Source organism: Panthera tigris, chromosome A3 (genome assembly GCF_018350195.1).
Source record: "Panthera tigris isolate Pti1 chromosome A3, P.tigris_Pti1_mat1.1, whole genome shotgun sequence".
Lineage (NCBI taxonomy): Eukaryota > Metazoa > Chordata > Mammalia > Carnivora > Felidae > Panthera > Panthera tigris.
The window spans coordinates 104,762,778-104,785,678 of record NC_056662.1 but is presented as its reverse complement, the minus strand read 5'-3'; the positions used below and the strand labels follow the sequence as shown (position 1 = coordinate 104,785,678).

At 41.6% G+C, this 22,901-nt stretch overlaps 1 protein-coding gene and 1 long non-coding RNA gene across 3 annotated transcripts; both read right to left on the bottom strand.

Moving 5' to 3' along the window:
* Positions 1-231: 231 nt before the first annotated feature.
* On the bottom strand, positions 232-21,572 carry LOC102967026 (cytochrome c oxidase subunit 7A-related protein, mitochondrial). Its single transcript, XM_007082388.3, is given in 4 exon segments — positions 232-1,105; positions 2,168-2,206; positions 2,208-2,300; positions 21,395-21,572. Coding segments are annotated over 4 exon segments (345 nt in total). The 5' UTR covers positions 21,467-21,572; the 3' UTR covers positions 232-964.
* On the bottom strand, positions 9,341-20,562 carry LOC122237393. Of its 2 annotated transcripts, none has more exons than XR_006215912.1 (3): positions 20,287-20,562; positions 15,356-15,479; positions 9,341-9,383 (listed from the first exon to the last, which is right to left on the bottom strand). It is a non-coding gene; the product is annotated as an uncharacterized LOC122237393 (long non-coding RNA). The 2 variants fall into 2 exon arrangements; XR_006215911.1 differs by lacking the exon at positions 9,341-9,383 and adding an exon at positions 13,634-14,265.
* Positions 21,573-22,901: the final 1,329 nt, after the last annotated feature.

Genomic DNA, 22,901 nt, shown 5'->3' with positions numbered 1-22,901 from the left:
ATGTCTAAAGAACTGTGTATTACAGGCACATTTCACGAAGGGGCAAGCTGGTTTCTTACAAGGAACCATATGGTAATCATCAATATGCCATTGGCCTATTACTTGACTTTGAGGAACTACTTTGTAAAGATTATCTGGTGCCCAATTAAAAAGAAAGAAATTAGACTCAGGTTTAAGATGCCTCTGGTTTTCTGAAAGTATTCTGAAAGGTCATTCAAAAGGACTTCAAAATTTATATTTTTCATTCATGTATTTATTCCACATTCAAAATAAATCACAATTTAAAGCCATAACATTTTGAAAAGGTAAAGGAGAATCTGTGTCACAGCTGCATTAATAAAACACACTGCTCCAAAGTGCAACACTAAACAGGTGTTCTCTGTTCCCAAGGTGGAATAAATACATAACAATTACACATAAAATTTCACTAGTGATCGGAGATGAGGCAAATAACCCTTGGAAACAAACTGCCCAATGAATAGAGGCAGGCAACAAATAATTTTTCTCAACATTTTGTCACAAGAAGGAAAAGTCCCTAAGGTGTCTACTAACTCAAACTCCTGTTTCATGCTCCTGGCCTTGGCCTCTGTCTTCCTTCCTCAGTCACATCCAAATCCAGAAAGGCTTCTGCACCCCATGCTCAAAAACACCACCATAAGTCCCTAAGGATCTCCACACAGACTGCTGTTAATGAGCCTGTGTGCAACCTTCGTCCAGAATCTCCAGGGAAATCAGGAGCTCAAAGAGCAGCAGCATTTCTTTAAACAATAGTCTTAACTATCCAATGAGCTCTGATGGACCATGTGCATTTCATAAACAAACCAAAATACGGCCTTAATATCTATTTTTCTGGGAAAATGTTAAGTAAACCATTCAAGTAAAAAAGAAAATGTTGACACAACAATGAAAAATGAAAATTCAAAGGGTTTATGCCAAAAAGCAAACCAGTCCTCTGCAGCCTAACTCATTTGTTTTTGGGCTGCGAAGCCATGTAGAGAGCAATCAGGCAGTAGATGGTCCCTCCCACTGTCAGCGCCATGGTGGTCCGGTACAACATTTGGTCAGGCAGGCCTCGTTTCAGGTGGATGGGCACACCGTCGGACTTCTGGAAAGCAAGGATTATCAAGGACATGGTTAATAAGAAGACTTTACAGTTTAGGCTAATAGGTCTTCATAACTAAGGCATCAACACACTGCAGGGGAAAAAACCACCAATCCCTTAGAATCCTGACTCAACAGTGGTGTACATTTTCTTAAATACGCAGCTAAAGCTTGGAAGGCCAAAGTCATTCTCCAAAATGGGGCCTCAGGAACCTGCATGCAACAAATTTCAAGTTTCTAAGGAATTTATCATATATTGCTTAACTAGGCCAGTCGCACTGGTGAATTTCTTTTAAAGGCAAAAGTAACCCACAGCTAAATGACTGCAGGCACAAGACATGCTCCACATTTAGTTTGACTTCTGATCATTAGTCAGTGATATCTGAGCACACCAGGTCAGTTAGTAGGCTCAAGTCATGTTGTATTCAGTTTCTTTCCATTAAGCTGGTAAACCCTTGTTTAAAAAGAAAAAGACTCTAGGGGCGCCTGGCTGGCTCAGCTGGTAGAGCACGTAACTCTTAATCTCAGGGTTGTGAGTTCAAACCCTGGGCCTGGAGCCTACTTAAAAAGATAACAAAACCTTTAAAAAAGAGAGTCTCCATAAAATGTTTAATCCATTATTTTGCACAGTCTCCAAACTCCCTCCCCCACTATAACTCAAGACTCCAAATGCCCAATCAAGTCTTATTTATCAGATTAAAAAGGGATTAACCTAAAAAAAAAAAAAAAAGGGATTAACCTGACCAAAAGTCCCCAAGCCAGTCCTGAATCTGCACATATTTCTGAGGATACGGGAAGCTACCTTCTAGCAACAGCAATAACAAACACTCGCTCCCACAGCACCAGAGATGCAGCCGGGCCACTGACCTCTCAATTATCTGTATGTAGATTAACATTAATAATATTCTGAAATCCAATTCTGGCTGCTGTTGATCAGCAAACCCAAGAGAGCCTCTTCTAACAGCTCAGTGAATTTTAATATCAAGCAAGCAAAAACAATTAGAAGAAAACTCACTGCCAAAATAACAAGTCATTCTCTAGTGTCTCCTCTAGTGTTTTCTCTCACCTGGAAAAGCTTCTGCAGCTCAGGAACTTTGTTTTTTCCCAGCATAATCATATGCAGTAAAATCAGAACTCAGTTTGGTGGGTGTGGCAAATATGATTGGCGGTGCTTCTGTGGAAACCACAGGCCTTAATCCCTGTAAGAAAAAGGAAAATGTCAAGTTGAAAGCATGTCTGGGCATATGAACAACCTTCAACAAGCAGGCTATCTGAAATCATGGAGGCAGTCATTCAACCACACAAGAGGGAAGGAAAGGCTCTCCAAGTATGCATTACAAGGCCTTTAATTTTAAGATTTAAAGTCCTTAAACTTTTAACAAAACACTTTCCCACAGCAAACCCCATCAAGAATTCCCTGCCATTAAGATGGGGGTTTGAGGTGAGGGAGAGAGAAGCAAACAATCACAAAAGCCCAATCTGAGCTTCCAGAAAACCTATTATATCTACCTTCCTATCAAATCAATAAAACATTTTTAAGATTTTTATTTTTGAGAGCGAGAGTGAGTGAGTGAGAGAGAGAGAGAGAGAGAGAGAGAGAGAGAAAGAAAGAAAATGAATGGGGGAGGGGCAGAGGGAAGGAGACACAGAACCCAAAGCTGGCTCCAAGCTCTGAGCTGTCAGCACAGAGCCCAATGTAGGGCTCAAACTCATGAACGGTGAGATCATAACCTGAGCTGAAGTCAGATGCTTAACTGACTCTGCCACCCAGGTGCCCCTCAATAAAACATTTTTAATCTGTATGAACTTTTGGCTACATTTCAAAAGGGACCTGGCTGTCCCTTTTCTCCTCTGGGTGACCTGATGTACTAACACAGGACTTCTAACCCCAGAGTAGACTTCAGAAACTTTCCAGACACACTGTAAAGAAAAAGCCCGATCTGGAAGAGCCTGCAATGGTAAGAGACTTGTCTTTCAGGACCAGAAAACAAAAAAATTAGAGCAATTGAAATTTCCGGCATTAATAAACCCATAAGTTAAAAAACAAATAATAAAACTTAAGGAAATTTCAATGTTCTCATCTGTGACATGTATACAAAAGTAATAGTATCTACCACTGAAAAAACAGCATAATAAATATGTGCTTAACATTGAATATTTACAGTCAATAAATATAAACAGAATGAGACTTGGGAGTTAACACAGGTTTGCTATTAGCAACTCCTAGAGCCATATGGATAGAAGGACCCACAGGCTTAAAAAGAACTTAAAGGGGAAGAAAAACAAAGTACTGTTACAGGCTATGCCAAGTAAAAGAAGCTAGTCAAAAGACCACAGATTATATGATCCCATTCATATGAAAGTCCAAAGCAAGAAAACCTAGAAAAACGGAAAGTAGATAAGCAGCTGCTTAGGGCTGGGGAATAAGCAATAGGGGGGTGATAACTGCAGGTTATAGGTTTCTTCTCAAGGGCATGAAAATGCTCTAAAATTAATGCGGTAATGGTTGCACATGGTTACACGAAAACACTGAGTTGTACACTTTAAATGAGTGAATGTATGGTATGTGAATTATATTTCAATAAAGCTATTAAAAAAAAAAAAAGGAACCCAAGGGAAACTCTGGTTTTCTATCTGATGGAGTAAATCTACAGTGGCAAATATAGATCAAGATGGTTCTCCAAAATAACCTGCACATTAAGATAGGAGCTAGAGTTACAAACCAATAAAACACATCCTTTTATATTAAATTCTAACTACAAAAAATAAAAACTTAAAGTTAGGAAGCAGAGTTCAAGCCCACCCTCTTCTATTTTACAGATGAAGGAGGAAAAAAAAAACCCTTTGCTCAAATTAACATAGTTGTCAGACCCCTGGTTCTTGATCTCTTCAAAGAAATATAAATTTACCTATAACTGACAAGACCTAAAGATCATATTATTGAAAGCCTCAATGATACTCCTACCAGGTAAGCATTAGGATCAACAGGGCAACAAAAAAGTATTAAAGCAAACTTGGGTTTCGGTCCTAGACGGCAGCATAGAAAGACGCTGAACTCACCTCCTCCCAGGAACACACCAAATCTACACCTACACAGAGAGCAATTCCTCCTGAATAAGAACTGAAGGCTGATTCAACAGCTTCCACACAACAAAGGATAGCGTGACCACACAGAGAACAGCTGGAGACAGAGATGGGGGGAAGGGGGGTGTTAACAATAGAAATTTAACAACAGGAATGTAACAACAGGAATCCCACCCTGATAGGAGGAACTGAAGTAGGGAGGAATAGCACAGATAGGCCTGCACAGATTCACCCAACCTGAGCCATGGCAAAAAAAAAACAAAAAAACAAAAAAACAAAAAACAAAAAACCGCACACACACAACAGTATAAACAGTAAATAGACTGTAAGTGAAGGAAACCCATTTATTAACCCTAGAGCAACTACTAAATGGTAGGGGAACTGTTAGAACTCTCTTCGGTTAGAAGGTGCTAGCAAGCACCATTATGTTCCCCCCTCTACCTTGATAGTGCAGATGGGAGCAGGCACTCTAGCCAGCCTGTACCCTCTAGCCCCAGGCCCTAGCCCACACATCAGCTCCAGGTGTCCGCCATCACATGCACCTGCCTCACTTCCAACGGTCCCACCAAGGTGCTACCCCAGCCTGCACCAACTACAGCCCTAGCTATCTCACCAAGGTGGCCCAGGCAAGAAGCACCCTGGGACACCCCGGGCCTGCATCTGCTTCAGCTCCAGCCAGCCAGCCAGGGTACTCCCTACGCAGAGCACCCCAACCCATACCTGCCCTCCCAGAGGCTCTTTCAGCCATCCCACTAGGGAGAGGCCCAAGGTGGAGAGCCTGAGGACAACCCAGCTCCTGCTGTCCCAGTAGGGCAGCACTGGAACCAAGCACTCCTGAACCACCTGGTCTGAACTCACCCCAGCTCCCACCATCCCACAGGGAATGTGCCCTGTGAATGTGCCCTCAGCCCATGCCCACTACAGCTCTAGCCAAACAAAGCCACCAGGCACACACAGTCTATACAAGGCACATTCCTACACAAGGCTACCCCTTTAAGACTGGAGAAGGTAACTGTTTCACCTAATTCATAGAAACAAACATAGACCGTCAAACAAAATGAGAAAAAAGAATACATTCCAAAGAAAAGAACAAAACTTCAGAAAGAGAACCCCAAAAAAATGGAGATAAGCAATCTACCTGATAAAGAGTTCAAAGCAATGGTCATAGAGATGCTCACCGGAATTGAGAAAGAGTTTAAGAGAACTCAAAGAAGAACTAGGAAAGAACCAATCAGTGTTGAAAAATACAGTAACTGAAATGAAAAACCACTAGAAGGAATCAGCAGACTAGAAGATACAGATAAACAGATCAAGAATCTGGAAGACAAAGTAACAGAAAGCACCCAAACTGAACGGCAAAAGGAAAGAATAAGAAAAAATGAGGATGGGGCACCTGGGTGGCTCAGTAGGTTGAGCACCTGACTTCAGCTCAGGTCATGATCTCATGGTTCACGAGTTCAAGTCCAACATCTGGCTCTATGCTGACAGCTCAGCCTGGAGCCTGCTTCAGATTCTGTGTTTTCTCTCTCTCTCTCTTTCTCTGCCCCTTCCCCTCCCCTGCTCATACTCTCTCTCAAAAATAAAAACATTAAAAAATAAAAGAAAAAAATGTGGATAGGTTAAAGGGACCCATATGACAATGTCAACTGTACTAATATTCACATTATAGGGGTCCTAGAAGGAAAAAAGAGAAAGGGGCAGAAAAGTTATTTAAAGAAATAACAGCTGAAAACTTCTCTAACCTGGGAAAAGCAGACATCTAGGTTCAGGAAGCAGAGAAAGTCCCAAACAAGATGAACCCAGGAAGGTCCGTACCAAGACACAGTAACAACAAAGTGTCAAAAATTAAAGGCAGAATCTTAAAAGGAGCAAGAGATAAGCAACTAATTATGTACAAAGAAAACCCCATAAAGGCTATCAGCTGATTTTCCAGCAAAATCAGTGCAGACCAGAAAGGAGTGGCACAATATATGCAAAGCATTGACTGAAAGGAAAAACCCTATAACCAAGAATGCTCCACCTGACCAGATTATCATTCAGAACTGAAGGACAAATAAGAGTTTCCCAGACAAAAGTTAAAGAAGTTCATCACCACTCAACTAACCTCAGAAGAAATGTTAAAGGGACTTTAAGTGGAAAAGAAAAGGCCCTAACTAAAAGAAAATTATGAAAGGAAAAAAACTTTACTGGTAAAAACAAACATAATAAAGGTAGCAAATCAATCACTTATAAAACTGGTATGAAAGTTCAAAGACAAGAGTAGTAAAATCAATTACATCTAAAAAATTTGCTGAGGGGTGCCTGAGGGGCTCAGCGGGTTAAGTGTCCAACTCTTGATTTTGGCTCTGGTCATGATCTTACAACTCGTGGAATCAAGCCCCATGTCAGGCTCTGCGCTGACAGCATGAAGGCTGCTTGGGATTCTCTCTCTACCTCTCTCTGCCCCTCTCCTCCTCCTGCTTGTGTTCTCTCTCAAAATAAATAAGTATTAATAAAAAATTCGTTGGGGTGCCTGTGTGGCTCAGTCAGTTAAGCATCCGACTTCAGCTCAGGTCATGGGTTCAGCTCAATCTCACCATTTATGGGTTCGAGCCCCACGTCAGGCTCTGTGCTGACAGCTCAGAGCCTGGAGCCTGCTTCAGATTCTGTGTCTCCCTCTCTCTCTCTGCTCCTCCCCTGCTCACACTCTGTCTCTATCTCAAAAATAAACATTAAAGAAAATTTTTTTTAATTCACTGATAGTCACAAAATACAAAGATGTAAAATATGACATTATACACATAAAACATGGGGGAGGGTTTATTATGTAGTGCTTTTAGAATGTGTTTGAACTTAAGCAACCATCAACTTAATATAGACTGCTATATACTTAGGATGTTATATATGAACCTCATGCTAACCATACACCTATAAAAATCCACAAAGAATAAAAAGAAAGGAATCCAAGTAAAACACTAAAGTCATCAATTACAAGAGAAGCAAGTAGAAGAAACAAAACCTACAAAAACAATAAGAACACAATTGACACAACAGCGATAAGCATAAACCTGTCAATTATTACTTTAAATGTAAATGGTCTAAATACTCCCATCAAAAGACAAGGTGACTCAATGAATAAAAAACAAGACCCATCTATATGCTGCCTACCAGAGGCTCTTTCAGTCCTAAAGACACATACAAACTGAAAGTTAAGGGATATAAAAAATACATATATTCCCCACATAAATGGAAGCAAAAAGAAAGCTGGGATAGCAAACTTATGTCAGACAAAGTAGAATTTAAAGCAAAGACAGTAAAGGGGCACCTGGGTGGCTCAGGTGGTTAACTGTCCAACTTGAGCTCAGGCTAAGATTGTGTAGTTAGTGAATTCGAGCCTCACATTGGTGTTTGTGCTGACAGCTCAGAACCTGGAGCCTGATTCAGATTCTGTGTCTCCCTCTCTCTCTGCCCCTTCCCCACCCATGTGAGAGCTCTCTCTCTCAAAAATAAATTAACATTAAAAAATTTTTAAAACAAAAATTCTAATAAGAGACAAAGAAGGGCATTATATAAAGGGATTAATCCAACAAGACGATATAACAACTGTAAATATCTATCCATGCACCCAACACAGGGGAACCATATACAGAGCAAATAGTAATAGGCACAAAGGGAGAAATTGACAGTAACACAATAACAGCAGGGGACTTTAACAACCCACTTACATCAATGGATAAAGCATCCAGACATAAAAATCAATATGGCTTTGAACAACATTAAACCAGACAGACCTAGCAGATATATATAGAATATTCCATCCCAAAACAGCAGAATATACATTCTTTTCAAGTGTACGTGGAACATTTTCCAGGACAGATTACATATTAGGCCACAAAACAAGTCTCAATTAATTTAATAAGACAGAGCATCTTCTCCAATCACAACAGTATGAAACCAGAAATCAATTACAGGGAAAAAAATGGAAAAAAAAAACAAAAACACATGGAGGCTAAACAACATGCTCCTGAACAACCCATGGGTCAAAGAAGAAATCAAAAGGGAAATTTAAAAATCCATGGAGAAATGAAAATGGAAACAATGTTCAAAATCTCTGGGATGCAACAAAAGCAGTTCTAAGAGGGAAGTTTATAACAATGAAGGTCCACTTCAAGAAACAAGAAATATCTCAATCTTAACTTTACACCTAAAGGAACCAGAAAAAGAACAAAGACCAAAGTTAGTAGAAAGAAGAAAATAACAATTATAGTAGAACGAAGTTAAACACAGACTAATAGTAGAAATAAGTGAAATGGGGACTAAAAAAGATCAATGAAACTAAGAGCTAGTTCTGCAAACAGATAAACAAAATTGATAAACCTTTAGCCAGACTTACCGAGAAAAAGAGAACTCAAACAAAATCACAAATAGAAGTTACAACTGACACCACAGAAATACAAAGGATTATAAGAGACTATTATGAAAATTATATGCCAACAAGTTGGACAACTTAGAAGAAATGGATAAATTCCTACAAACATGCAATTCTTCCAAGACTCAATCAGGAAGAAATAGAAAACCTGAGCAGACCAATTATTAGCAGTCAAAGTGAATCTGTAATAAAAAAAAAAAAAACCTCCCAAGAAAGAAAAGCCCAGGACCACATGCTTCACAAGCAAATTCTACTAAACATTTAAAGAAGAGTTAAGGGGCACCTGGGTGGCTCAGTCGGTTAAGCATCCGACTTTGGCTCAGGTCATGATCTCTCAGTTCATGAGTTCGAGCCCTGCATCAGGTTCTGTGCTGACAGCTCAGAGTCTGCAGCCTGCTTCAGATTCTGTGTCTCCCTCTCTCTCTCTGCCCCTCCCCTGCTCACATTCTGTTTCTCTTTCTCTCAAAAATAAAATAAATGTTAAAAAAAAAAATAGTAAGAGGGGCACCTGGGTGGCTCAGTCAGTGAAGCATCTGACTTTAACTCAGGTCATGGTCTTGCGATTCACGAGTTCAAACCCCATGTCAGGCTCTATGCTGACAGCTCAGAGCCTGGATCCTGTTTCAGATTCTATTTCTCCCTCTCTCTATGCCTCTGTCACTGTCTCTTAAAAATAAATGTTAAAATTTTTTTTAAATAAAAAAATAGTAAGAAAAAAGAGTTAACACTTATCTTTCTCAAATGATTCCAAAAAACTCTTCCAAATTCATTCTACAAAGCGAGCATTACCCTGATAACAAAACCAAAGACAATACAAATTTTATGTATATAGATATAGATATATATAGATATATATAGTCCAGTATCTCTGATGAATACAGATGCAAAAAATACTCAACAAAATTAGCAAACTAAATTCAACAATACATTAAAAAGATCATTCACCACGATCAAGTGGGATTTACTCCAGGATGCAAGATTGGTTTCATATCCACAAATCAAAGTGATACACAACATTAACAAAATGAAGGATAAAAATCACATTATCACCTCAACAGATGAGAAAAAACATCGGACAAAACATCGGACCCATTCATGATAAAAACTCTCAACAAAGTAGGTTTAGAGGGAACATACCTCAACATAATAAAGACCATATATAACAAATCCACAGCTAACATCATACTCAATGGTGAAAAGTGAAAGCTTTTTCTCTAAGATCAGGAACAAGACAAGGATGTCCATTTTCACTTTTATTCAACACAGTATTGGAAGTCTTAGCCACAGTAATCAAACAAGAAAAAGAAATAAAACATATCCTAATTGGTAAGAGAAAAGTAAAAACTTTCACTATTTGCAGCTGACATAAGAAAAACCCTAGGGGCACCTGGATGGCTCAGTCAGCTGAGTGTCTGACTCACGATTTCAGCTCAAGTCATGATCCCAGGGTGTGAGACTGAGCCCTGCTTAAGATTCTCTCCCTCTGTCCCTCTCTCCTGTTCATGTTCTCTCTCTAAAAAATAAAAAAATTAAAAAAGAAAAATAAAAAGGAAAAGAAAACCCTAAAGGCTCAACCAAAAAACTATTACAATACATGTAAAGTTACAAGATACAAAATTAAAGAAACCTGTGGCATTTTGATATCTACTAACAATGAAGAAGCAGAGAGATTAAGGAAACAATCCCAATTACAACTGCATCAAAAAGAATAAAATACTTAAGGAATAAATTTAACCAAGGAGGTGAAAGACCTGCACTTCAAAAACTATTAAGACAGTAAAGAAAGAAATTGAAGACACACATAAATGGAAAAATATACCAGGCTCATTAATTGGAAGAATTCATACTGTTACAATGCCCACATTACCCAAAGCAACCTACATATTCAATGCAATCCCTATCAAAATACCAGTAAGATTTTTCACAGACCTAGAATAACCCTAAAATTTGTATGGAATCACAAAAGATCCCAAATAGCCAAAGCAATCTTGAGAAAGAACAAAGCTAAAGTTATCACAATCGCAAATTTCAAGATATACTAAAAGCTACAGTAATCAAAACAGTATGGTACTGGCTCTAAAACACAGATCAACAGAACAGAATACAGAGCCCAGAAATACAACACTGACACTTATATGGTCAACCCTACAACAAAGGAGACAAAAATATACAATGGGGAAATGACAGTCTCTTCATTAGTAGTGTTATTAAAACTGGACAGCTACATGCAAAAGAATGAAACTGGGGGCACCTGACTGGCTCAGTGGCACAGCATGTGACTCTAGATTCTAGGGTCATGAGTTCAAGCCCTACACTGGGTGTAGAGCTTATTTTATTGTATTTATTTTTTTAATGTTTATTTTTCAGAGAGAGACAGAGCACGAGCAGGGGAGGGGCAAAGAGAGAGGGAGACACAGAACCCAAAGCAAGCTCTGGGCTCTGAGCTGTCAGCACAGAGCACGATGTGCAGCTCAAACCCATGAACTGTGAGATCATGACCTGAGCTGAAGCTGGACACTTAACCAACTGAGCCACCCAGGTGCCCCTAGAGCTTACTTTAAAAAAAAAAAAAAAAATGCTTTTGACTTTTGGCGGAGAAGGTGAAGGTGCAACTGTTTTTGGTCATCCCAAATCTGGGTTCATCCAGCCACCTTCACCAGGCCACCTAAGTTCAACCCTAATGAGATCAAAGTCATATATGGAGGTGCACCGGTGGGAAAGTTGAATGCCATGTCTGCCCTGACCCACAAATCAGCTGCCTGAGTCTGACTCCAAAAAAGGTTGGTGATGACATAGCCAAGGCAATTGGTGATTGGAAGGATCTAGGGATTACAGCGAAACTCACCATTCCAAATAGATAAACCCAGATTAAAGTGGGACCTTCTTGCCTCTGCTGATTGTCAAAGCCCTCGAGGAACTACCATGAGACAGAAAGAAGCAGAGAACTATTAAGCAGAGTGGAAATATCATTTTTGATAAGTCTGTCAACACTGCCTGACAGATGTGGCACCAATCTTTAGGGGCGCCTGGGTGGCTCAGTCAGTTGAGCGTCCAACTTTGGCTCAGGTCATGATCTCGCGGTCTGTGAGTTCGAGCCCCACATCAGGCTCTGTGCTGACAGCTCAGAGCCTGGAGCCTGCTTCGGATTCTGTGTCTCCCTCCCTCTCTACCCCTCTCGGCTCATGCTCTATGTGTGTGTGTCTCTATGTCAAAAATAAATAAACATTAAAAAAAAAAAGCAAAAATAAATTGGGACTACGTCAAACTGAAAACCTTTTTGCATAGTGAAGGAAACCAACAAAACAAAAAGGCAACCTACTGAATGGGAGAAGATCTGTGTAAATGATACATCCAGTAAGGGGTTATTATCTAAAATACATAAAGAACTTATACAACTCAATACCAAAAAAACGTACAGAAGACCTGGAACACACGTTTTCCAAAGACGACTTACAGACGGCCAACAGAAACATAAAAAGTTGTTCAATATCACTAATTATCAGAAAAATACAAATCAAAACCACAGTGAGGTATCACCTCACACCACTCAGAATGGCAAGTATCAAAAAGACAAGAAACAACAAGTGCTGGCAAGGATGTAAAGAAAAAACAAACCTCATCCACTGTTAATGGAAATACAGACTGGTACACCCATTATGGAAAACAGTAATGCAGGTTCCTCAAAAAATTAAAAATACAAATACCATACAAACCAGTAATTCTGCTTCTGGGTATTTACTCAAAGAAAACAAAAATGTCAGTTCTAAAAGATAAGTGCACCCCTATGTTTACTGCAGTATTATTTACAATAGCCAAAATACAAAAACAACTTAAGTGTCCACTAATAGATGAATGGATAAAGAAGATGTGGAGTAATATTCAGCCATAAAAATGAGATCTTGCCATTGGCCAACAACCTGGATAGGAATGAGGGTACTCTAAGTGAAATAAGTCAGGCAGAAAAAAACAAATACCATTATTATTCTACTTAGGTGTGGAATCTAAAAAATAAACAAAAAATATACACAGACCCACAAATACAAAGAACTAACTGGTGGTTGCCAGAGGGGAGGGGGATCGAGAGAATGAAAGAGGTGAAGGAAATAAAGAGGTACAAATATCCAGTTATAAAATACATGCCAGGAAGATGAAAAGTACAGTATAGTCAATAATGCTGTCATCGCTTTGTAAGGTGACAGATAGTAAGTACACTTACTGTAGTGAGCATTTTGTAATGTATATAATTGTGAAATCACTACGTTGTATACACCTAAAACTAATATTGTAAATCAACTGCACTTCAATTAAACTCCCCCCTCCAAAAGTAAACTTGGTTTCTATTTCTTTGACATAGTCACACAAATGGGAATTATCTGCACTGCATTCACTCACTCAGCACATATTACTGAACACTTAGTGAAAATATACGATGAAGAAGACAGATACGATCTCTGCCATTATGGACATTAATGTTATGGAATAACAGCCACTAATTATCTACTGAGCCCTTGTTATACACCCAGCATCCTGTCAAGCATTTCACAGCATCATCTCATTTAATCCTGCCAGCAAACCTACCAAGATGTTACTGTTTCTATTTTATAGAGGAGAAAACTAGATCAGAGAGGGTAACTTGCCTAAGAGCATGTTGCAAAAAAGATGGAGTTTAGTGCCAAAATTCAGGCCTCTCTAAAGTCCAGAGACTTGGTTTGTTTTCTGCTTTTTAATTTTTTTTTTAACATTTATTTATTTACTTATTGAGAGAGACACACACACACACACACACACACAGAGTGAGCGAGCGTGTGCACATGCGTGCAAGTGTGAGTGGAGGAGGGGCAGAGGGAGACAGAGAGACAGTCAGTCACAGATTCAGAACCAGGCTCCAGGCTCTCAGCTGTCAGCACAGAGCCTAATGTGGGGCTTGAACTCATGAACTGTGAGATCATGACCTGAGTTGAAGTTAGATGCTTAACCAACTGAGCCACCCAGGCGCCCCTGAGAGACTTGGGTTTTTAAGTATTCCACTACCTGCCCCCACTGCCCCTCTCAACTACTGCTTAAAAGCAATAATTCATGTAAAGTTTGGTGAGTAAGCCACTAGTCTAAATTTAGTAATATAATACACTCAGACTCACAAGGATTCAGAGATGGGAAGAGAAGTCCTAACGACTGAGATAAGGCAAAAAAGGATCGCTCTTTGAACTGAAAATTTTAACATGTGAGCTCTGTATTTTCTCCTCTAAGGATTTCTCCTTGAATGCAAAAATTGAAAAATCCTTTATACCAAGCATCTCCAAAAATGGTTTGAAATTAAATTCTTGTTTTGACAGGACTAATGTGGAGCATTTTTAGAAAGGATTATACCTAATTGCTCAGTGTTTGTTCACCCATCAAGTGATTCAGAACTACAGCAGCTGTTGAACAATATCTGAAAACAGGAGTATCAACCATCTGAATGGTTTTAAATAATTCCGTATTTCCATTTAGAATACTGTAAAAGTTTGGAATATAGAATTTTAAAATTACCTATAATCCCATTACCTTATCCCATCAACCATTATGAACTGTATATTCTCCTCCAATCTTTCTTCATATGCATATTTTAACATCATAAAATTCTACATCCTCAGAATCCTACAAAACCTTCATGAATATTCTTCACATCAACCCTGTAAATAAGGTATTATCAGCCCAAGTTACAGATGATTAAAACAAAGCTCAGAGATTCCATTAGGAAGATGGGATTCAAACCTACACAATTTTATTATACCATACAATCAATAATTCAACTGTCCTGGCCCCACCAATAAAAGGAATGGATATTCATCTATCTGTCATTAAACTTCCTAACAATTTAAGAGCAGTCAATGTTTCCAATGTTTCAAGGCAGCTAGACAAGACCGACACTGGGGTTCTCAAGAGTGGACTTAATTAACCAAGAAGCTGTATTTACAGGAAAGGAAATCCCTTCATGCATGCCTCTTCCAGGGTTGCAGCTGTCCCAATATACAATTATGAGCCTCCCCATCTGAAAACTGACAACAGCATAGTTACAGGTTTTCTGGCCCAAATCCTTAGAATCATTCTTAATTCTGCACACACACTGTAAATCCTTATGGCTCTACCTTCAAAATCTATTCAGAATCTGACCACGTCTCACCCATCTCCACCAATGCATACTCTGGTCCAAGCCCCTGGATTTTTTTTTTTTTTTTTTTAAGTTTACAGAGAACAAGATCAAGGGAGGGGCAGAGAAAGAGGGAGATTATGACCTGAGCCGGTGTCAAGCCTCGAAGGCTCAACCAACTGAGCCACCCAGGTGCCCCCAAACCCCTGGATCTTTATGACACCCTCTTAACTGCTCACCCTCCTTCCATTTCCACACTTGCTACCCTGCATTCTACTCTTAATGCAGCAACCAGTGATTGGAGAGATCACTACTCAGCTCAAACCTCTCCCAAAGCGTCCTATCTCACTGAGCTAAACCCAAAATTACTACAATGGCTTCCAGGGCCACGTGAGATGCACCCTTCAAACCCCACCACTCCACCACCAACATCATCCCCTCTCTCCACCCCAGCCCACTAGACAAGCCCCTTAAATCTCCCAGGCATCAGGCATTGTTCCCTCTACCTACAATGCTCTTCTCTAGGTATCCACGTGGCTGGCACCCTCACCTCCTTCAGGTTTTTGCCCATGTGTCACCTTCTCAGTGAGACATTCCCTCACCACCCTTTTACGGCATGTCCTCCCACTTACCCTCTTTCTCCACAGCACTTATCAGCACCTGGTATATTGTATTTTACTTTGTTTACTGTGTCTCCCCGACTGCAATGGAAGCCCCATGAGGGCAGGTTTTGTTCACTGCTCTTACTTTCCTAGACTTAAAAAAGCAAAAAGCACATTCAATAAATATTTGTTGTAAGTATAAATAAGCTATAGCTTCACAACAATGTAGACTTGAGTATTTCAGAACCAAAGTCATGTAAACCAAATCAGCACTTGATGGCAGAGCCTCCCATACCTCCCACGAAGAAGAAAACTAGTGAATGAATGCTGTTCTTAAAATAGTGGACTGTAGACCAAATGGAAATCACAGGTTTTGCTGTGTTTTTTTTTTTGATTTTTTTTTTAATGTTTATTTTTGGAGACAGAGAGAGAGAGAGAGAGAGAGCACAAGCAGAGGAGGGGCAGAGAGAGGGAGACACAGAATCCGAAGCAGGTTCCAGGCTCTGAGCTGTCAGCACAGAGCCTGACGCAGGGCTCGAACTCACGAACCATGAGATCATGACCCAAGCCGAAGTCGGACACTCAACTGACTGAGCCACCCAGGCGCCCCGGTTTTGCTTTTTAATAGCAAATCTCTTAGCTGTTTACACAATCACTACCCCTACAGTTAAAACCATTCAACCACAACCATTTAGCAGTTGAATTCGCCTTAGTCTAATTGCTCCAAAATAATTTTTTTTAAGATTTTATTTTTTAAGTAGTCTCCACACTCAACACAGACTGAAACTCACAACCCCAAGATCCAAGAGAGCCAGCTCCACCAAACGAGGCAGCCAAGGGCTCCTACTACTTGCTCCAAATTTTTAGAGACGTACGCTTGATTTTTTTCCCCCCTGAAGTTGACTGGCCCAAGTTTCCCTTTTGCTCTACCTTTTAGGTTTGAGAAAGAGAAGAAATAAGAGAATTACCTAATTTTTTTTTTTTAATTTTTAGGGGCACCTGGGTGGCTCAGTCAGCTAAGCGTCCGACTTCAGCTCAAGTCATGATCTCACAGTCTGAGTTTGAGCCCCGCGTCGGGCTCTGTAATGACAGCTCAGAGCCTGGACCCTGTTTCGGACTCTGTCTCCCTCTCTTTCTGCTCCTCTCCTGCTCGTGCTCTCTCTTTCTCTCAAAAACAAATTATTTAAAAAAAAATTTTTTTTAACTGATAGAAACCGAAAACCTCTTGCCCTCTGATTTAGGACTAGAATCAAGTTTCAATCTGCAGTGACTCAAGTTGTTCCTAACTGCCAGCTAGATATCACCACCTCCATGTTTCCCAGACACGTCACACTCTGCAAGTCCTAAATTCACCCAGTTTCTCACAAATCTATTCAGGAGCCCCCTGTTTTTAAGGACAGCACCACCCTCCTCTCATTACTGTCATCTCAGAGTCCTCCTTTCTCATTTCCACAATCTCCCTCATCAGTCACTAAGTCCTTATCTCCCAGACGTCCGTTTCTCCTTTCCCACTCAGAAGACCCTGAACTATTCTATGGGTATAAGAGGCATCCTTTCACTGGTCTCTCCCAGTAGACTAACTTTTCGAAGCACAGCTCTGGTTATGATACTTGTTCCTCCATCATAAACCTTCACGCAACTAAAGGTAAGAAGTATGTCCTTGTTCCAACCTCTGGATAAGACTCTACCACAACTTCCTGCATCAAGTCGCTTTGCAAATTCCTATTTGTTTCTCACAAAATTAAGTCCTACCATCCTATACCCTTCATGACCTATCTCCACCTACCACAGCTAAACTTACTACTCAGTGATTCCCCTGCAGCAGCCCCCACCCCATCACTCCCACAAGTCCCTTTACCTAGAAGGTCATCCTGCCCTCTTAATTAGAAGAACTGTTGGGTCATAAGGTAAACACGTTTCTTTTTTCTTTTTTTTTTAATTTTTAACGTTTATTTATTTTTGAGAGAGAGTGAGTGTGCACACAAGTGGAGAAGGGGCAGAGAGAGAAAGAGAGAGAGACATAGAATCTGAAGCAGGCTCCAGGCTGAGTTGTCAGCACAGAGCCCGACACGGGGCTCGAACCCATGGACTGCAAGATCATGACCTGAGCCAAAGTCGGACACTTAAATGAATGAACCACCCAGGCACCCCAAAATGTTCACTTTTTAAGAAACTACTGGACTATTTCCAAAGTGGCTGTGTGGTAGGGTCCCCTCCCTAAGGAAAGAAAAAAACCTCAAGGCAACCTGACCTATACGCATAAATGACAACATCCCTCACGACCTTGTTAACAGGAGACCACTTAATCAAACTATATGTTTGTGTGTTACCATATATGGGAGACAAAGAAGTAAAAAAACGTCTTAAAAAACTACACCACGTGGCATTCAGGGCTCAGTGCTTTGAGTACAAACCCAACTGAGCAGTGTGGGCAAGAATAAAGTTGCTTCCTGGAAAGAAAAGCCTTGGTGTCACCACTCCTGTGGGAGAATCCTGCTACAGCTGAATCATTTTACATTCTCACCAGCAATACAGTAGGGGTCCTGTTTCGCCACATTCTCACTAACACCTGTTGTCTGTCTTCTGATTCTAGCAGGTGTGAAGTGGTATCTCACTGCAGTTTTGATTTGCATTTCCCTAATGACTAATGATATTGAGCATCTTTCCGTGTTTATTAGCCTCAATTTATTTTGACATAGGACACAAAAAGGAAAATACTTTTCTATCAACCACTGGAAAATACAATTACTTATCAAATTGATCTACCTGTACCATTGTTAGCAAACTAGCCTTTCTATACCAAGTTATTCAATGCATGTTAGCTTATTCACTTTAGGAAATACTGAGAGTTACAAACATATACATTTTACATTGTTAACGTTTCCAGGAAAGGAAAAACTAAAGTACTCCTAATTACCAAAGCCAGAACACCTGGTTTGGGGGTGGGGTGGGGTGTGTGCCTGTCACAAGCACTCTGAAATCCATAGATAAAGTCTACACAGTATCACTTCTTTCAACATAGCTTAAGAAATCCTTGGGCACCTGGGTGGTTCAGTCAAAGAGCTCTTGATTTCGGCTCAGGTCATGTTCCCAGAGTCCTGGGATAAGCCCGCATAGGGCTCCGCAAATAGCGTGGAGCCTGCTTGGGCTATTTTCTCTCTCCCTCTCTCTCCACCTTCTCCCCGCCCTTGCTCGAGCTCTCTCAATCAATCAGTCAATCAATCAATCAATCGGGGCGCCTGGGTGGCTCAGTCAGTTGAGTGTCCAACTTCAGCTCAGGTCATGATCTCACAATTCTTGAGTTCGAGCCCCCGCATCAGGCTCTGTGCTGACAGCTCAGCTTCAGATTCTGTCTCCCTCTTTCTCCGCCCCTCCCCTGTTCGCACTCTATCGAAAATAAACATCAAAAAAAATTTTTTAATAAAAACAAAAAATTTTAAAAACTGATTTTAAAAAAAAGGAAATCCTTAAGTGACTAAGAAGCATGAAGCCTGCTTGGGACATTCTCTCTAACTCTCTCCTTCTGCCCCTCTCCTCCACTTGCTCACGCTCTAAAAATAAATAAATAAATAAAAACAGATCCGGGGGGGGGGAAAGGAAATCCTTAAGTGACTAAGAAGTTTAAATTCTCAAGAGAAACACAATTTAAGAGGTGCTAAAAATCTGAAGGCCCTATCTGTACCACATGCATTTCAGGGTAAAAATCTCTGCTAATCTCAGGGTAATCTCTGAGAGCTAATTTCAATATATGCTGGGGCGCCTGGGTGACTGTTGGTTAAGCATCCAACTTCGGCTCAGGTCATGGTCGCGCGTCATGAGTTCAAGCCCTGCATCGGGCTCTGTGCTGACAGCTCAGAGCCTGGAACCTGCTTGGATTCTCAGTCTCCCTCTCTCTGCCCCTCCCCTGCCGTACTTTATCACTCTCTCAAAAATAAACCAAAAAACAGTATGGAAGGACAAAAAAACCTTATAAAAGAGTAGCATGTGGTTCCACTTCCCTGAAATTCAGAAACATGCAAAACTATTTATAAAAACCTGAGTAGGGAAGGGAACTTCCTAGGGGTGATGGAATGTCCTATATGTTAACAGGGCTGGAGGTTACAGTGTATGCATTTGTCACAACTCATTACACTGTAACATTTAAGATCAGTGCATGAAAACTACATGTCTTTTGAAACAAATATGATAGAAATGGCTATTCCCCTGTAATCTACAAAATAAATAAATCCCTATGGACAATTCCTTCTTTGACCTCCTTTGATCTTTCTTTGACCCCATTTGGCGTCAGTGACACCACCAGGATGGTTTCCCTTCTAATCTTGGTTTGTTTTTTTCAAAATGTTTCTTTATTTTTTAGAGAGAGAGCACGAGCAGGGGAGGGGCAGAGAGAGAGGGAGACAGAATCTGAAGCAGGCTCCAGGCTCCCAGCTGTCAGCACAGAGCCCAATGCTGGGCTTGAGCTCTTGAACCTCAAGACTATGATCTGAGCCGAAGTCGGACATTCAACCGACTGAGCCACGCAGGCGCCCCACCTGGTTTGTTCTTTTGATAAATTTTCCTCCTCTACCCTCCGCTTCGCGTTTCTGTAGCCTAGTCATCTTCCCACCTTTCTTCCTTATATGCTCCCTGGATGATCCCCTCACCACCACAGATTCTACCAATTATGGGCTGAAGACACCCAGCTCTATTAAACTTCATATTCATAAATCCAGCTGGTACCAAACATGACATCATCAAATGGTCAACATTTATAAACCTGGACCCTTCCTCCCGAACCCCACACTCCCCCCAAAACTTGCCCTTTTTTCCCTCTCTACCCTAGTTAACATTAACAGCACGTCCAATCTTAGACTGAAATTACTCTTAAACACCTTCCCCACTTAGACAAGCCGCTGTGTCCCCCAGAAAAAGGAGGAAGTAACATAATAGAGCATTCTTTACACCCCACCTAGGATCCTTACTATTCCAGTCCAGTTTTCCAACTGCGTATTTCACGAACCGTTCCCACACTACTCTATGAGGATAAGGAATATGATGGTATCTAACACTCAACTTCTGGAGAATAGCTACCACTTATCAAGTATCAACCACCTGCCAAAGACTGCCAGTCATTTCATTTAACCTGTAGGAAAGCTGCCCTAGATGAAACTAAGCTCACGATAAAGTAATCCTGGGAAAGGCCATAAAATCAAAGCATCAAAGCCACGATGTTAGCTCATATTAAGAGTCTACAACCGAAGGGGGACCTGGGTGGTTCAGTCGGTTAAGCTCTTGATTTCAGCCAGGTGGTATCTCACACTTGTGAACTGGAACCCCCATTTGGGCTCTGTGCTGATGGTATGGAGCCTACTTGGGATTCTCTCTCCCTCTGGCTCTCTGCCCGCGCTCCCTCTCAAATAACTTTAAAAAAAAAAAAAAAAAAGTCTACCACTGAGACAAACTTCAACAGGCAAAATCTGAATGAAATTGGAATACTTTTTAGACTCAAATAACGGCCATCAACCATTTCACCGTTGAGAAACGTTAAGGTCGTTACACGTAACTGCCCAGGCTCACCTGGACATTTGAAAGAACCCATTAGGTCTCTTAATTCTGATCCTACAGCCTCTCCTGCCCCTATGGCTTCCCTCGGGGCTGTCATCCCAGCTCTCCAATCTCGTGCTTTGATGAGGCTTTTGGGCTACACGGGGCGGGGTAAGCAATGGAGCACCGAGGAGACCAAAAGCGAAAGCTCCTTAAAAAGGACAAAGCCGAACTTCGGGGTCGCATTCTGGGCCACGCCGACCCCACAAGCCACCCCGAAGACCCAGAAGCAGCGACCTCGGAGGTCACCTTGACCCCAGCTGAGTGCCAGGCCCAACTTCCGCCCCGGGCCAGCCCCGACGGGGAAGCAGCTACAGAATTAGGAGCCTTTATGGCCGCCGCAAGATGTTGAGAGGCGCCGGGAGGGATGGTGCCGAGCTAAACCGAACCGCAGGCAGAAACCCCACCCGGTTCCGGCGCCACGACTGCCTGGCACAGAGGCTCGGGCAGCCACTTTTGTCCGAGAGGGCCTGGAGCTACCTGTACCTGAGGGCTGTAAGCGTCGGAAGCCCATGTTCCAGTCAACTTCTGCGTGAAGCCACTAAACTTGTAATACATGACGCCCGGTGACCGGCTACCCGCAGCCGGTGCCTGCGCGACTGCCTCAGAGAAGGACCCTGCCTTCCCTGCCGTCGCCTTAAGCTTCAGCCCAAGGACCCTGCGCCAGGAGACGGGCTGCCCGGATATCGCCTAATTTATAACATGCCCTCTTCAGTATATCAGGGAAGAAGAAGCCGGGGTCTCATGACAAGAAAGGCAAAAACAAAAAAACAAAAAAACAAGCTCTTGGAGAGTGCAGAAAGCCGCCGGAGGGGGATCTGTAGAAACCACGAAGTTCCCTGCCCCTTACCCACATTTAGATTCGGGCAGTGCCAAGACGCCTTAAAAATGCGCAAGCGCCCCACGAAACCAGGATGGAGGCTACGGGACTCGCCCGGGTTGAGTGGGCAGGCCCTGGGCGGGGTTGAGTGGGGCGAGCCCTGGGCGGGGTTGGGCGGGCCCTGGGCGGGGTTTGGGCGGGAGGGGCGGGGAGAGCTAGTGTTGAGGGGCTGCCACTTGGTTCTTGGTTTGAAGGCTTCTCTTCCTTTACCAAACTTTGCTCAGTCTTATTTCTTTCCTTCCTTCCTTTGGTCACCTGGTGAAGCGCCCAGCTCTCACTCAGTCGGAGTATGAACCCGTCCGCCGGGCTTCTCCGGCAGCCTGGGAGTGGGGGAGCAAATAAGAAAATGTGGAATCTTTTGCTGAAAGCTTTTTAGTACAGAGGGCTACTGTTAGGGGTTTCGCCCCAATAATATAAAGATAACCTCTTGTGCTTTGTGCAGAAGAAATACCTAGTGACCTAAACTTCAAGCACCAGGATGTATATTTTGCAAAGTTTCTCAGAACTAGTTTTTATTCTTACTTGAGTTTTATGGGAATTGGTTGGTTATTCATCCTTTTTCAGGCCTCTGCCCTTTGAGATGAATGAGGTGGGGAGTAGAGGGAAAGTAGACTAAAAATACTTGAAAATACTTGAAAAATCCTTGAGGGGCGTCTGGTGGCTCAGTCAGTTAAGCCTCCAAGTCTTGATTTCAGCTCAGGTCATGATCTCATGGTTCCGGGATGGAGCCGCTGAGTGCTGACAGCACAGAGGCTGCTTGGGATTCTTTCTCCCTCCCTCTCTATCTCTCTGCCCGCCCCCCCCCCCCCACTTGTAGTCTCTCTTTCTCTCTCTCCTCTCTCTCTCTCTCTCAAAAAAAATAAATAAATTTTAAAAAAGAAAAGAAAACTTTGGACCTTGAACTTGGAAGATCTAGGACTACCATTTTAAGTTCCAGTAGTATTCACTTTAGTTCAATATATTTTTAAATTAAAAATGGAAATACCATATGATTGAATAATTCCACTAGTATTTACCCAGAGAAAATGAAAACACTAATTTGAAAAGATACGTATGCAGCCCCGTTTAATGCAGCATTATTTACAATAGGCAAAATATGGAAGCAACCTATGT